The following is a 17,286-nucleotide window of genomic DNA, read 5'->3' on the forward strand; positions in this document are numbered from 1 at the left end:
AAGTCTGTCATGTAACTTGGGGCTTCTCCGTAGATGATTTTGTGAACAGGGTGCAGATTTTCAAGGCGATGCGTTCTTTGATGGGAGCCAGTGTAGTTTTTCGTGGAGGGTTTTGCGCTTTCAAATCGTGTTTTACCAAATATAAGCCTAGCTGCTGTGTTTTGAGCGGTCTGAAGTTTCTTTAAGGTTTGTTCTTTACATCCGCATAAATTCCATTGCAGTAATTTAAGTGGTTTAGTACCATTGATTGTGAAGTCAGATACTACTATTCAATGCAAAAAAAGAAAAGAAGAAACAACCCCAAGCAAACCAGCAGATAAAAAATAAACATAAGAGACGAGCAATCGAATTCCAACACAAGGGAAACTGCTGACGCAGCCCGAAAGCAAATGGGCTGTGTCGGCATTAGCGCATGGCAGCCACTAGCACAGCTTAGTAAACAAGGGGTTATATTATTTTAAAAAACCAAAGCGACTGAACACAAATGTACAACAAAGTAAAAAGTCCTTATTGACAGTAAGATACAATAGACTCAGACTCGACACAGCCTGCGTTTCGGTGCGAAAAGGCCTGCCTCAGTAGTCACGAGCAATTCTGCAATAAGAAGGACTAGGGTCAGTTGCTTTGGTTTTTTAATAAATAAGCTACCCTTGTGTTGGAATTTGATTGTTCCATAGCGTCCCCCAGATCAATCCAGAGACTTGTGGGTTATGCTCCTCCTCTAGCAGGTTAGATAGAGAGAACTCAGAAGTTTGCTACAATAGAGCATGTGCAGCCAGCCTCACTTCAGTATTCTCTCTATCTAGCAGGTAAAGGGAGCCTAAAGTGCAGCTCTGTGGCCTGAGGCTCCTATCCCGTTCCCTTGGGTGTGTTGAGCTTTCCTATGGGTTGAGGTGCTGGAGCACATTCTGGGATACACCTGGTGGTGCCAGGTCCCCTACCCTTCTCCCCCTGTCAGCCTACTTAAATTCTGTTGAGGAGTTTTGGCTGTATTCCTCTCCTGTCTCTTAAAGAAAAAGAAAAAAAAAAGAACCAGACGGAACGATTCTCCCAGTCCAGCTCATTTTGGCTTGCTTGGCGCTTGGAACAATTCTCCGTTCAGCTTAATTGGAACGTGAGCAGGGCTGGGACTGTGGAGAAGGTAAGTGGGGCTGTGGCCAAGTGGTTACATCACTGGTCTTGTAATGCAGAGGTTGCCGGTTCAAATCCCACTGTTACTACTAAAAAAAGCTGTGAGCAAAAGCAGTTTTGGTATGCCAGGCTTGATTCACCTCCTGATCGACAAGCCGTCTCACTGGGGGTCTTATCCATCAGGGGCCGGTAGTCATGAAAGATCACGCTCCATTTGGGCTTATGGCCTCGCCTTTGTACGGTGTCCAGGATAGCCAAGAGGCGGTTTTTGGGACCATGTAAAGGCGCGCAATGTTCCACTTCTATTGCGTATGATGGAGTGTGGCGGGTCGTTTGTGGCTTGGGGTTCCTTGGCAGGCATTTTCCCCTCAATCAGACCCTCTTGGGTCCGTTCTGGCTTTTTTGCAGGAAGTGATAGTTAAGGAACTGTCGCTAAGTACTTTAAAGGGTCAGTTAGCGGCATTGGCTTCCTGGAGGGGTCTTTCGGGGAGCCACTCCTTAGTGTCTCTTCCGGAGTTCGTTCGTTTTCTTAGCGGTTGTAGGGCATTTCAGACCTCCTTGGGTTCCGGTGGTGCCGGATTAGAATTTGAACCTGGTCCTTAGGGCGTTTCGGCGGTCTCCTTTCGAGCCCCTGAGTAAAGATCTTGAATGTTTTCAAGTTGAAGACTGTGTTTCTGGTGGCAATGGCTTCAGCCAGGCAGGTGTCTGAGCTTCATGCCCTTTCGTGCAAAACCCCTATCTCCGTTTTTTTTCGGAGGTGGGAGTGACAATTTGAAGGGTGCCGTCCTTGGTTTCTAAGGTAGTCACGCGTTTTCACATTAACCAAGGAGTGTGTTGCCATCCATCCTTCAAGCAAGAGGATTTCCCTCACAATTTTCGAGCTCTACGGGGTTTAGACGTTAGGGGACCTCTGATGTGTTATTTGGAGGCGACTAATTTGTTTGAAAGCAGATCATCTTTTTGTGCTATTTGCAGGTCATAAGAAAGCGAACATGACCTCTGAGGCCACAGTCGATCGGTGGCTTAGGGAGGCTATTGTGTCGATCTTACCTGTTGTTGGGGGATTTTTTCCCTATTCGCATTCGGGCACTCTGCAAGAGGGTTCAGGCCTCTTCTTTTGCGGAGTGTCGTCTGGTGTCGTTGGAGGACATTTGTTAAGCGGCGTCTTGGTCGTCTTGGCATTCCTTGTTATGCATTGCCGTCTTGATGTTGCGCCAAGAGGCGCTTGTTGGGACTTCTGTGTTGGCGGCCGGAGTAGGCCAGTCCCACCCTTGATGAGGATTGCTTTGATACATCCCACAAGTCTCTGGATTGATCTGGGGACGCTATGGAAGGTAAAATTATGTCTTACCTGATAATTGTCTTTCCATTAGTCCCTCAGATCAATCCAGAGCTCCTCCCTGGAATTTGCTTTCCTAATCTCTGATCGGATTCAGTATACTTCAGTCGGTTCTGTTCACGTTCCTTTTGTCTATGGACGGGTAAGGCTGTTAGGGTGTGTTTATATTTACATTCTAAGTTATAGCAGCTTGGAGAGTTTTCTTCCAAGTTTATGCTGCTTGCAGAGACAGGAGAGTGTTCTATGGTTCTTACTGCTTTAGTATCGTTATACTGAAGTGAGGCTGGCTGCACATGCTCTATTGTAGCAAACTTCTGAGTTCTCTCTATCTAACCTGCTAGAGGAGGGGCATAACCCACAAGTCTCTGGATTGATCTGAGGGACTAATGGAAAGAAAATGATCAGGTAAGACATAATTTTACCTTCATCTCCCATTATTCCTTTTTATTCCAGACTGTAGGTTTTAACTTATAGTTTGTAAATTTTTAATATACCGTATTTCCTCGACTCTAAGATGCATCTCCCCTTTGCATACAAAGGGGAAAAAACACTCAATTCTAAGACGCCCTCAATTCCAAGACGCACCCTCATTTTTGCAAAAGTGAAAAATATGATAAATAAATGCCATAAACAAATATATAAGTACATAAGTGTTGCCATACTGGGACAGACCAAGGGTCCATCAAGCCCAGCATCCTGTTTCCAACAGTGGCCAATCCAGGTCACAAATACCTGGCAAAAAAGTACAAAACATTTTATGCTGCTTACCCCAGAAATAAGCAGTGGATTTTCCCCCAAGTCCATTTTAATAATGGTCTATGGACTTTTCCTTTAGGAAGCTGTCCAAACCTTTTTTAAAGTCCGCTAAGCTGCACCTACTTTCCATGGACGTTAAAGCTGGGAAAAAGTGTCTTAGACTTGAGGAAATACGGTAGATGACATAAAATGCACTTTGTTAATCAACAGAAAAGCCTGAAATTTTGCTCTAGACCATATAGGCAACCAGGGCAGAGTTTTAAATTAGGCCCCCTTGAAATTTAGTGGTATTTCACCGTCCAGAACGGTTGCTGACCAGTTAAATAGCACTTAACCGGCTATCCGCCGATATTTGGCAGAGGATAACTGACTATCCCCTGGTGAATATCCCCAGTTAGTGGCTATCCGCCTATTTTTTAAAGCTAGTTTAGCGACCATATTTTGCTGCGTGAAAACCAGCTCAGTCTGTATATTGACTTAGCTGGTTATCTTTAAACCGGCCAAAAATAGTCCTACTACTACTACTACTTATCATTTCTAAAGCGCTACTAGACGTACGCAGCGCTGAACACTTGAACATGAAGAGACAATCCCTACTCGACAGAGCTTACAATCTAATTAGGACAAACAGGACAAATAAGAGATAAGGGAATATTAATAGGTAAGAGAGTAAGAAGAGTTAGAGAGTAAGGCAACTAATTTAAAGAAAGTTGCACATGAGGTCAGAGAGATGGTTATCATATAGATAGGTAAGAGTAAGAGGAATTAGAAAAGAACAGAACAGAAAGAAGGGGGATATACTTAACATGTTGAGACATTAGCAGTCTAGCATTATATATTGACCTTTCCAAACCAAGAATCCATATATTCAATACCAGTCAACGGAAACAACCCAGCACTGAATATCCAGGCTCAGAGCCAATCATGGCGGGAGTTAGCCGGTCTGACTCCCGCGGTCTGAATACTGGCCCCAGGGGGCTTCATGCTGAGATTTTGGTATAATGATAGAAGCCTAGCTGTAGCATTTATTACTGTTATCAGTACAGTGTGGGCTTCTTTGGTAAATTATCTCTTTTTCAGTGTTACCCATGCAGTATGGGCTTTTTGACTATAGTGCGCTGAAATATGGCCTGCGCTGGTGTAAGCATGTGTTTTGGATGCACCTGAGTGGAGGAGTAGCCTAGTGGTTAGTGCAGCGGTCTTTGATTCTGTGGAACTGGGTTCGATTCCCACTGCAGCTCCTTGTGACTCTGGGCAAGTCACTTAACCCTCTATTGACCAGGTACAAATAAGGACCTGTATATACTATCTAAACCGCTTTGAATGTAGTTGCAAAATACCACAGAAAGGCAGTATATCAAGTCCCATTTCCCTTTCCCCTGCAAGAATGGTCTTTTTTTTTTTGGGGGGGGGGGGCAAAATAGACGTGCGGCAAGTGTTTGGACTGGCGTGAAAAATGGAATTACCGCCCGGGGCAGCCGGGAGGTAATTCCAATTTGAGGCTCATTGGACGTGCGTAATGCCTATGTGCCTGCGTAAAGGCCCCCTTAGTAAATAATCAATATAAGGACTGTCATACTGAGTTACAGCAAATGACAATCAAGCCCGACATCCTGTTTCCAGCAGTAGCCAATCCGGGTCACAGATTGGCCCTGTCGATATTCATCGGGCAGCAGGAGTGCTTTTTTTTAAACGCTGATCACTGCTGGCAAAGTTAGACTGGAATAATTACTGCTGAGTTATGTCCGGGTACTGGATACGGGTCTGCGGCGATACCTGGAAGTTATGCGGATATGGCTAACATTCAGTACCATACCCAAATAGCTAATTGGACTGCTTTGGTCTATCTGAGTTAAGCGGTATATTAAATTTGTAATAAACATAAACATTTAGGACTGGATTGGATTTATTAATTTGATGTACCACAATATATTTTTGTTTTCAAAGCAGTTTACAATAAAAAGTACTGCAATGCAAGAAGGATTGAGCGTCCCTGTAACAAATCCAGTGAAGAGACAGCAGGGACTGTGCAGGAGTGAGTGTTACTTACTACTACCACTATTTAGCATTTCTATAGTGCTACAGCAGGACTATGTGTCCGACCGCAGATCCGAGCCGCGTCGTGGACGGGTCCGGGTTTGGCCCTCCATCGCTGCGAGGGCCCGGCCTGTGAGACGGCCGCGTGCTGTCGGCCGCTGGGCACCGAGTTCGCCGAATCCGTGTCGGCCGCCGCGCTCCCCGGCAGGAACTGCCTGGGACCATATCGGGTGGGAGCGTCGTGTGGCACGGGTGAGTTGGAGTGAATTCACCCGCGGCCTCGTGGTGCACACCCAACCTCGTGGCGCAGGCCTGACTCAACCCGGTGATCCAGGAGGCCCACCACACCGCCGCAGCGCTCCCGGACCCGGCAGCCCGACCCCCATGCTGCCCGTCCTCCCGTGGCCTGCCCCCATCGCGGTGCCGAGTCCTCGGGCTAGGGCAGTCGTGGTGGGTGCTGTGCTTCCACAGCGGGGCAGATTTCCACACACCTTGCTGCTCTGCTGCTCTGGAGGCACCGAGTGTGCCTGCCCAGCTGCTCCAGTTTACCCCAGTCCACCCGCCCCAGACTCTCCCTGCTTGCTTGCCCCAGTCCACCGGCTCCAGCTTCCCCCCCGCTGGTCCAAGTTCATCTGCTCCAGTGTGTTCCAGTCCGCCTGGCCCAGCTTCTCCCTACTTGCTCCTGTCCATCTGCTCCACCGTGTTCCAGTTTGTTCCAGCCCTCCTGGTCCCGCTTGTTCCAGTCTGCAGATCCAGCTTTCCCCCTGCTTGTTCCAATCCATCGACTCCAGTGTGATCCAGTCCGCCTGATCCAGCTTCTCCCTGCTTGCTCCAATCCATCTGCTCCAGCGTCTTCCAGCTCATTTCTGTCCCCCTGATCCCAGCTTGTTGCAGTCCGCTGATCCAGCTTACCCCCGGCTTGTTCCAGTCCATCGACTCCAGTGTGGTCCAGTCCGCCTGATCCAGACTCTCCAATCCATCTGTTCCAGCCAGCTCCAGCGTGCTCCAGTCCTCCTGATCCCAGCTTGTTCCAGTCCGCCGATCCAGCCTACCCCCTGCTTGTTCCAGTCCACCGGCTCCAGTGTGTTCCAGCCTGCTCCAGTCCGTCTATTCCAACTTGTTCCAGTTCATCTGCTCCAGCCTTCCCCTGCATGTTCCAACTCGTTGTTCCAGCTTGCTCCAGCTTGTTCCAGTCCGTCCATTCCAGCCTACCCAGCTTGTTCCAGCCTGCTCCAACTTGTTCCAGTCTGTCCATTTTAGCCTGACTGTTCCAACTTGTTCCAGTCCATCCGTTCCTGCATGACCCAGCTTGTGCCAGTCCGTCTGTTCCAGCGTGTTCCAACCCAACCATCTCAGCGTATCCTGTTGTTCTGTTGTCTTCTGGTCCAACTCGTCACAGTCCATCTGTTCCTGCCTGCCCCGGCTTGCTCCAGCCTGTCCGTCTGCTCATCCTGACACAGTCCATCTGTTCCTGCTTGTTCTGGCTTGTTCCTGCTTGTTCCGGCTTGTTCCAGCGTGTCCCGGCTTGTTCCAGCTTGCTCCTGTCTCAGCTTGTTCCTGTCCGCTTGTTCCAGCTGCTACCTGCCTGCCTGTTAACAACTCGAGTAACCTGCCTGCCACTTGTGAGCCTCTCAGCCATTGACTTACCTACCTGCCTGCTAGCTTGTCAGCCATTGACTTACCTACTCGCCAGTCCAAAACCCAGCTTTCCAGCTCTATCTATATGCTTAACACCTCAGTCACCGCAGTCACTACATAGTCACCTGTTAACTGCTTAACACCTCAGTCACTACATAGTCACCTGTTACACCTCAGACACTTATGGCCCTGTCCACGTTCTCTCCTTGCCCTGTCCCTTTCTAATCTTCTTTCCCCCCCTACTACCACTGTCTACCACTAGAACTCGCTGCCCTCCCGCCCTGCCCGCCACGGCAATACCCTTTTCACCCTCATCCCCCACCACCTCACCATCCCTCTTGTCCCCCTCCTCCTTCCTCGCTCTTAACCTTCAACACTTCCTTCCTGCCATTAACCCATCCCCATTCCTCCTAAGTTCACCCCGTCTTCGTCGCCTTCGCCGCCCGACCTCCCCCACCCTCCTCCGCATTCTCTTGCTCCTCCTCCTGCTATCCGCGGGAGACATTAACCCTAATTCAGGTCCCCCTCACCTGTCCCCGCCCTATCCATGCGAACGATTCCGGGATGTCTCCAATCTCGTCTCTATTCCCCTCCTCCCCCCCTCTTCCCTCCCCTTCTCTTGTGCCTTGTGGAATGCCCACTCAGTCTGCAACAAACTGTCCTTCACCACGATCTCTTCATCTCTCACTCCCTTCAACTGCTCGCCCTAACCGAAACCTGGATCTCCCCGGAAGACTCGGCCTCAGTCGCGGCCCTCTGCCATGGAGGTTATCTCTTCTCCCACACTCCCCGCCCAACTGGCTGTGGTGGAGGCGTTGGGCTACTACTCTCACCCTCCTGTAGTTTCCAACCCCTCCCCCTACCGCAGTCTCACTGCTTCTCTTCCTTTGAAGCCCACTCCATCCGGCTATTCTATCCGCTGCCACTCAGAGTCGCAGTCATCTACCGCCCCCCTGATAAATCCTTCTCTTCCTTCCTCACCAACTTTGATGCTTGGCTTTCCGTCTTTCTTGAACCCTCATCTCCGTCCCTCATTCTCGGAGACTTTAACATACACGTTGATGACCCATGCGACCCTAACGCTTCTAAGTTCCTCACCCTAACATCCTCCTTCAACCTCCAGCTGTGCTCCACCACCCCTACTCACCGTGATGGCCATTGTCTTGACCTCGTCCTCTCCTCTCCGGCTCACCCTCAATTTTCACACTTCTGCTCTCCCCTCTCTCCGATCATCACCTGATCACATTTACACTTCTTCACCCCCCCCCCCCCGCCCCGTCCAACTGTAACCACCACCTCCAGGAATCTCCAGGCTATTGACCCCCCCCCCCCCCACTTTATCCTCTAGTATCTCTAATCTCCTCCCCTCCATCATGTCCTCCGAAACTGTAGACAAAGTGGTCTCCGCTTACAATGCCGCTCTCTCCTCTGCTTTGGACACCCTCGCTCCATCCACCTCCTGTCCCATAAAGCGTACTAATCCCATCCTTGGCTGACCCCATGCATCCGTTACCTCCGCTCCTGCACCCGATCCGCTGAACGCCTCTGGAGGAAATCTCGTACCCATTCAGACTTCCTTCACTACAAATTCATGCTATCCTCCTTCCACTCTTCCCTATTCCTTGCAAAACAGGACTATTACACCCAATTGACCAATTCTCTCAGCTCCAACCCTCATCGTCTCTTCACCACCCTTAACTCCCTCCTCAAAGTGCCCCCCGCTCCCACTCCCCCTTCACTCTCTCCTCAATCACTGGCTGACTACTTCCGCGACAAGGTGCAAAAGATCAACCTTGAGTTCACTACCAAGCCGCCACCTCCTCTTCAGCCTGTAGCCCCATCCAACAACCACCCAACCATGGCCTCTTTCTCCTCCTTTCCTGAGATCACCGAGGATGAAACCTCCCGCCTTCTTTCCTCCTCGAAATGCACCACCTGTTCCTCCGATCCCATCCCCACCAACGTACTTAACATCATCTCCCAAACTGTCACCCCCTCCATCTGTCACATCCTTAACCTCTCTCTCTCCACTGTAACTGTCCCTGACACCTTCAAGCACGCTGTAGTCACACCTCTCCTAAAAAAACCATCACTTGACCCTACCTGCCCCTCCAACTACCGCCCCATCTCTCTCCTACCCTTCCTCTCCAAAATACTCGAGCGCGCCGTTCACAGTCGCTGCCTTGATTTTCTCTCCTCTCATGCCATCCTCGATCCACTTCAATCCGGTTTTTGCCCTCTACATTCGACAGAAACAGCACTCTCTAAAGTCTGCAACGACCTGCTCCTCGCCAAATCCAGAGGCCACTATTCCATCCTCATCCTCCTCGATCTATCCGCAGCGTTTGACACTGTCAATCATGATTTACTTCTTGCCACACTGTCCTCTTTTGGGTTCCAAGGCCCTGTCCTCTCCTGGTTCTCCTCTTATCTCTCCCACCGCACCTTCAGGGTTCATTCTCATGGATCTTCCTCCACTCCCATCCCACTATCTGTTGGAGTTCCCCAGGGATCTGTCCTTGGACCCCTTCTCTTCTCAATCTACACCTCTTCCCTAGGCTCACTGATCTCATCTCATGGTTTTCAGTATCATCTTTATGCTGATGACACCCAGCTATATCTCTCCACACCAGACATCACCGCGGAGACCCAGGCCAAGGTATCGGCCTGCTTATCCGACATTGCTGCCTGGATGTCCAACCGCCACCTGAAGCTGAACATGTCCAAAACCGAGCTCCTCGTCTTTCCACCTAAACCCACTTCTCCTCTTCCTCCACTCTCTATCTCGGTTGATAACACCCTCATCCTCCCCGTCCCATCTGCCCGCAACCTCAGAGTCATCTTTGACTCCTCCCTCTCCTTCTCTGCGCATATCCAACAGACTGCCAAAACCTGTCGCTTCTTCCTCTTCAACATCAGCAAAATTCGCCCTTTCCTTTCTGAGCACACCATACGAACTCTCGTCCACGCTCTCATTACCTTTCGCCTTGACTATTGCAACCTACTCCTCACCGGCCTCCCACTTAGCCATCTATCCCTCCTTCAATCCGTTCAGAACGCTGCCGCACGTCTTATATTCCGCCAGAACCGATATACTCATATCACCCCTCTCCTCAAGTCACTTCACTGGCTTCCGATCAGTTACCGCATACAATTCAAGCTTCTCCTCCTTACCTACAAATGCACCCGGTCTGCGGCTTCTCACTACCTCTCTACCCTTATCTCCCTCTATGTTCCCACCCGTAACCTCCGCTCACAGGACAAATCCCTCCTTTCTGTACCCTTCTCCACCACTGCCAACTCCAGGCTCCGCTCATTCTGCCTTGCCTCACCCTATGCCTGGAACAATCTTCCTCAACCCCTACGCCAAGCCCCCTCCCTACCCATCTTCAAATCTCTGCTTAAAACTCACCTCTTCAATGCTGCTTTCGGCACCTAATCTTTCGAGAAATATAGTATTTCTCTACACTTGTCTTTTAGATTGTACACTTGTCTCTAGATTTACACTTGTCTTTTAGATTGTAAACTCCTTGAGCAGGGACTGTCCTTCCATGTTAAATTGTACAGCGCTGCGTAACCCTAGTAGCGCTTTAGAAATGTTAAGTAGTAGTAGTAGGGACTGTGCAGGAGTGAGTGTTCCTGTAACACATTCAGTCATGAGACAGCAGAGACTGTGCAGGAGTGAGTGTTCCTGTAACACATTCAGTCAAAAGACATTGAGAGTTCTTGTAACACATTTAGTCCTGAGACAGCAGGGACTGTGCAGAAGTGAGTGTTCCTGTAACACATTCAGTCCTGAGACAGCAGGGACTGTGCAGAAGTGAGAGTTCCTGTAACACATTCAGTGCTGAGACAGCAGGGACTGTGCAGAAGTGAGTGTTCCTGTAACACATTCAGTGCTGAGACAGCAGGGACTGTGCAGGAGTGAGTGTTCCTGTAACACATTCAGTCATAAGACATTGAGAGTCTCTATAACACATTTAGTCATGAGACAGCAGGGATTGTGCAGGAGTGAGTGTTCCTGTGACAGCAGAGACTTTGCATTAGTAAATGTTCCTGTAACACATTCAGTCCTGAGACAGAAGCCACTATGTTGTTGATCTTAGTGTTTCTGTAACTTCTCTTCTGCTTCCCTGCAGTAATACACTGGCCATGGAGTACGGCTGTTATAAAAAGATGTATTTCAGCCCCCTTATTACCTCAGTGGAGTTACTCACCTCTCTGGAAAACGAATTCCAAATTACAGACTATGATCTCATTAATGTGACCTATCCAAAATCAGGTAGGATGATACTGGGGAAAATGTGTGTTGGTGGGGGAAGGGCAGCGGAGGGGAAACTTTCATATTTTTAGTGCTCTAAGCGAAAACTTACTTGGTTATCACATCCTTCTAGGGACCTTAATTTCAATCTGAGCTCAGAGGTGATTTGTTTAGGGTTGCTTGGAGCCTGTGTCATGACTCTATGCTGCTTGTTTTGTTTCTGGAAGGCACATCCTGGATGATTGAGATTTTGACCCTGATCTTATCTGGCGGCGACACACACTTGAGCAGGACCGTACCCAACTGGAAGCGGATGCCCTGGGTAGAGACCTTCGAAGGATACTGGAAGGTGCAGAAGAATGAGTGTGACAATCCCCGCACCTTCAGTTCTCACTTGCCAATCCATTTGTTCCCTAAATCCTTCTTCAAGTCCAAAGCCAAGGTGAGGGATCAGCACTGTGGGGGGGGGGGGGGGGGGGAGAGATGACGAAAGGAGTTTGCAATGTAGCTATGCAGCCGGTGAAGGAAGGAAAATTGACTCCCACAGCCAGGAAACACACAGGATGCTGGTCCAAAAGGAATTCAACCAACAGCCTGATTCAGCCCTCCTAAATTTAATTAATACTTAAGAACATAAGAGTAGCCATACTGGGTCAGACCAATGGTCCATCTAACCCAGTATCCTGTTTTCCAAACAGTGGCCAAGCCAGGTCACAAGTACCTGGCAGAAACCCAAATCCTGGCAATATTCCAGAACCCCAATGAGTAACAAGATTCAGAATCCCAAAGAGTAGCAAGATTCCGGAATCATAATGAATAGCAAGATTCCATGAAGGATCTCAAAGAGTAGCAAGATTCCGGAATCATAACGAATAGCAAGATTCCATGAAGGATCTCAAAGAGTAGCAACATTCTGGAACCCTAAAGAGTAGCAACATTCCATACTACAAATCCCAGGGCAAGCAGTTGCTTCCCCATGTCTGTCTCAATAGAAGTCTGGACTTTTTCCTCCAGGAATTTGTTCAAAACTTTTTTAAACCCAGATACACTAACCACTATTAACACATCCTCTGGCAAAGAGTTCCAGAGCTTAACTATTCATTCGACCCTCATGTTGCCTGATACACACCTACCTCTTGCGACCACAATATAACCTTGTATTTGTTATCAACTGACTTGGCGAATGCCATTACAGCACTATGTAAGCCACATTGAGCCTGCAAATAGGTGGGAAAATGTGGGGTACAAATGTAACAAATAAATAAATAAAATTGAGTGAATAAATATTTCCTCCTATTTGTTTTAAAAGTATTTCCATGTAACTTCCTCGAGTGTCCCCTAGTCTTTGTACTTTTGGAACGAGTAAAAAATCGATTTACTTCTACTTGTTCTACACCACTCAGGATTTTGTAGCCCTCAATCATATCTCCCCTCATCTGTCTCTTTTCAAAGCTGAAGAGCCCTAACCTCTTTTAGCCTATCCTCATTCGAGAGGAGCCCCATCCCCTTTATCATTTTGATCGCTCTTCTTTGAACCTGGTCCAGGAAGGAGCTCCTAATGCAGTGTCCTTTACTGCACCGGGGGGGGGGGGGGGGGGGGGGAACAATCCTCAGCACGGCCTCCTGACTCATTCACCTACATTTTCCTCACACTTGCTGTCGGCACAGCTCCATAACAATTATTCCATGTAATATCTGTACCACATAGTTGAGCAATACGCACTCATATCCTACTCTATTTTCACAAGACTGAAAGCATCATGGAGCAAAAATGTGTGGGATAAACATAAAGGATTCCTGTTCAGAAGGAATGGATCCTCAGAAGCTTAGCAGAGATTAAGTGGCAGCAGCGGTGGTTGGGAGGTGGGGCTAGTGCTGGGCAGACTTCTATGGTCTGTGACCTGAAAATGGCAGATACAAATCAAGGTAAGGTATACGCAAAAAGTAGCACATATGAGTTTATCTTGTTTGGCAGATTGGATGGACCGTACAGGTCTTCCTCTGCCTTCATCTACTATGTTACTATCAAGCTTATTTTCGAAAGTGATCGCCGGCCATTTCCCGACATAAATCGGGAGATGGCCGGCGATTTCTTAAAAGCGGTGAAATCGTTATAATCAAAAGCGGCGTTTTTGACAGCATCGGCGCTTTCCCGTCGCCTCGCCGGTGAAAGTTCAAGGGGGCGTGTTGGCGGCTTAGCGAAGGCAGGGCATGGGCATGGCTACCAGATGGCCGGCTTTCACCGATAATGGAACAAAAAAAAGCGGTGTTAAGCAGTATTTTGCCGTGTTTACTTGGTCCTGTTATTTTCACGACCAAGCCTCAAAAAGGTGCCCCAATTCACCAGATGACCACCGGAAGGAATCGGGGATGACCTCCCCGTACTCCCCCAGTGGTCACCAACCCCCTCCCACACTAAAAAACAAAAAATAAAAATCTTTTTTGCCAGCCTCTATGCCAGCCTCAAATGCCGTACCCACCTCCATGACAGCAGAATGTGTTCTATCCTCTGACAGCCTCTCGGGTGAGTGTGACACCGTTTCTGTTAGGTGCACTGCAGAGTCACAACAGCAATGCATTGTGGTGGGTGTAGGGTAGTGGGCTCTACTCCCATGGTGCTTTTCCCCCTGCTAACTGGGTCAGAGTGTGCCCTGTTTTGTTTCCGGTAGTCCGTGAGGTAGTGACCATTTTTGTAAGCCAATTTTAGATCCCTTTCATGTGTTACCCACATTAGAGAACTTAGTTATTACGTTGAATGTTGCTGAAAGAGGGCATTGTACACCATTCAGCCAGCTCTGACCTACTGCTAATGTCAGTACCAGGGAGACTCTTGTGGGTAGTGGGTTTTGGGGGGGGAGGGGTTGGGGGCTAAGCACCCAAAGTAAGGGAGCTATGCATGTGGGAGCTTTTTCTGAAGTCCACCGCACTGACCCTTAGGGTGCCTAGTTGGTGTCCTGGCATGTGAGGGGGACCAGTGCACCACAAATGCTGGCTCCTCCCACGACCAAATGCCTTAGATTTCGCCGGGTTGGAGATCGCTGGCGTCTTTTTTCCATTATCGCTGAAAAACAAAACCGGCCATCTCAAACCCGACAAACTCTGGCATTTGGCCAGGCTAAACCGTATTATTGAAAAAAAAAGGGCTGGCCATCTTTTTCGATAATATGGTTCCGGCCAGCTGTAGCGCCGCCAACACAATAGATTGCCGGCGAACTATTTGGCCGGCGACATTCGATTATGCCCCTCCATGCTATGTTAACACCACACTTGCCACTCACTGTCAGCTATATTAGATACAAATTGACTCTCACAACTAGTTTTCCATATATCAGTACCAAAACCTGGAACACACTTCCCAAATTGCTAAAATGGAAAGACAACTACCTGAACTTCGGAAAACATCTAAAGGTTCACCTATTCAAAAAATACATCTCCGTCCACCCATCCGAACTTCCTAGAGAACCACTCGGTCCTACCGCAAACTAAATCTGAAACGGAAAAAGCACAAACCCAACCTGAAATCCTACCCTGACTTGCTATGATCTCAGTGACCTCGAAGTATGTTTATCCGCTCGGAACCCACCGAAGTCTTAACCAATTCAATACCCCAGTGAGAGACCTCTACAGACTCTAGCTGTTTGCATTGAATGGGTTACCCCCACGGCCTACGTTGTAACCGCCCATTGTTCAATGTAAGCTACATTGAACCTACCAAAAGGTGGGAAAATGTGGGATAGAAATGCAATAAATTAAATAAAAATAAATTAAATAAATATTATACTGGAAGCAAACAGAATAGCTTTTCCAAAAATGAAACCACAAAGTTGCCACAAGAGAAAGTTTAGGAGGAGATTAAAAAGTGGAAAGGCGGAAGGGAGGGGGGGACAGGATGGTGGAGATTGACAGAGTGTCTGGCGCTTTCTGCAGTGAAAGTCTTGGCTTTCACAGTGAACTTTATTTTTGACAAAATGTTCCCCACTTGAAAAACAGTACATAAGTACATATAAGTACATAAGTAATGCCATACTGGGAAAAGACCAAAGGTCCATCGAGCCCAGCATCCTGTCTCGACAGCGGCCAATCCAGGTCAAGGGCACCTGGCAAGCTACCTAAACGTACAAACATTTTATACAAGTTATTCCCGAAATTGTGGATTTTTCCCAAGTCCATTTAGTAGCGGTCTATGGACTTGTCCTTTAGGAAACCGTCCAACCCCTTTTTAAACTCTGCCAAGCTAACCGCCTTCACTACGTTCTCCGGCAACGAATTCCAGAGTTTAATTATGCGTTGGGTGAAGAAATATTTTCTCCTATTTGTTTTACATTTACTACACTGTAGTTTCATCGCATGCCCCCTAGTCCTAGTATTTTTGGAAAGCGTGAACAAACGCTTCATATCCACCTGTTCCACTCCACTCCACTCATTATTTTATATACCTCTATCATGTTTCCCCTCAGCCGTCTGTTCTCCAAGTACGATCTCTATTCTAATGTGGGAGGGGGGATTGGCTAATGGCAGGAGTAAGACTGAGGAAGAACCAGATTAAAACATCATCTAGGAAAGTGGCCGGAGATAACCTTCCCTTTGCCTCACTTCTCACCTTTCCCTGACAAGATTATTTAGGAAGGAATGGGAAGTACCCACCTATTATCTGTTATACCCCTGTCTTTAACCCCTTCCAGGTGATTTACACAGTCCGGCACCCCAAGGACGTGCTGGTCTCCTTCTACTACTTTTCCAGAATGGCTATCTACTTCAAGGACCCAGAAAGCTTTGAGCAGTTTCTGCAGGACTTTTTCAAAGGGGAATGTAAGTACATGGAAAGGGCCAATGCATTCATTACCTCTTTACCCTCCTCAGCCTTGCTCCTGCCAGTTTCAGCGAAGTTACAGCAGCTATTGACGTCTCTGCCTTGACATTAGAGGCGGGGTGTTCTGAACCCCGTGAAAATGACTTCTCTCTGGACACAATTAAGGAATCTGTTTAATATTGGGGGTGCTCTGGCACCCACAGAGCTGGCTGTTATGGTTGGGGGAGGGGCATGGTAGCCTTCTATCAGCAGACTTAGCAGAGCACTGTGCAATCCTGTCCCTTGCCCCTGGGGAGGGAAAAACACTTCAGCCCTAGAGGCTGGAATAAGAGAGACAATCAGACTTAGGTATAGGCGCAACCAGTAAAAATCTTTATTGGTATCTCACTAAGCCAAGACAAAATAATTGTTCTCTCTGGAGCAGGTTGTCACCCGGTAGCCAGATGTACAGACTGAATATTCTCAGTGGAGGAGGGTAGTTAGTGGGGTCCCGCAGGGGTCTGTGCTGGGTCCGTTGCTTTTTAATGTATTTATAAATGACCTAGAGATGGGAATAACTAGTGAGGTAATTAAATTCGCCGATGACACAAAATTATTCAGGGTCGTCAAGTCGCAGGAGGAATGTGAACGATTACAGGAGGACCTTGCGAGACTGGGAGAATGGGCGTGCAAGTGGCAGATGAAGTTCAATGTTGACAAGTGCAAAGTGATGCATGTGGGTAAGAGGAACCCGAATTATAGCTACGTCTTGCAAGGTTCCGCGTTAGGAGTTACGGATCAAGAAAGGGATCTGGGTGTCGTCGTCGATGATACGCTGAAACCTTCTGCTCAGTGTGCTGCTGCGGCTAGGAAAGCGAATAGAATGTTGGGTGTTATTAAGAAGGGTATGGAGTCCAGGTGTGCGGATGTTATAATGCCGTTGTATCGCTCCATGGTGCGACCGCACCTGGAGTATTGTGTTCAGTACTGGTCTCCGTATCTCAAAAAAGATATAGTAGAATTGGAAAAGGTACAGCGAAGGGCGACGAAAATGATAGTGGGGATGGGACGACTTTCCTATGAAGAGAGGCTGAGAAGGCTAGGGCTTTTCAGCTTGGAGAAGAGACGGCTGAGGGGAGATATGATAGAAGTGTATAAAATAATGAGTGGAATGGATCGGGTGGATGTGAAGCGACTGTTCACGCTATCCAAAAATACTAGGACTAGAGGGCATGAGTTGAAGCTACAGTGTGGTAAATTTAAAACGAATCGGAGAAAATTTTTCTTCACCCAACGTGTAATTAGACTCTGGAATTCATTGCCGGAGAACGTGGT

General features: G+C 48.1%; 2 protein-coding genes across 2 annotated transcripts in view; one reads left to right on the forward strand and one right to left on the reverse strand.

Moving 5' to 3' along the window:
• Nucleotides 1-17,286, reverse strand: part of LOC115466521 (sulfotransferase family cytosolic 2B member 1-like) — a 1,032,539-nt gene that overhangs the window by 239,984 nt on the left and 775,269 nt on the right. The gene's annotated exons all lie outside the window — the stretch shown is intronic.
• Nucleotides 1-17,286, forward strand: part of LOC115466522 (sulfotransferase family cytosolic 2B member 1-like) — a 28,201-nt gene that overhangs the window by 1,842 nt on the left and 9,073 nt on the right. The window contains exons 2-4 of the mRNA XM_030197813.1: nt 11,041-11,183; nt 11,390-11,604; nt 15,845-15,971. Of these exons, the coding sequence (XP_030053673.1) occupies nt 11,054-11,183; nt 11,390-11,604; nt 15,845-15,971 (472 nt within the window). The 5' untranslated portion in view covers nt 11,041-11,053. The remainder of the gene's footprint in view (nt 1-11,040; nt 11,184-11,389; nt 11,605-15,844; nt 15,972-17,286) is intronic.

The sequence above is a fragment of the Microcaecilia unicolor genome, chromosome 3, assembly GCF_901765095.1.
Source record: "Microcaecilia unicolor chromosome 3, aMicUni1.1, whole genome shotgun sequence".
In the NCBI taxonomy this organism is placed as follows: Eukaryota; Metazoa; Chordata; class Amphibia; order Gymnophiona; family Siphonopidae; genus Microcaecilia; species Microcaecilia unicolor.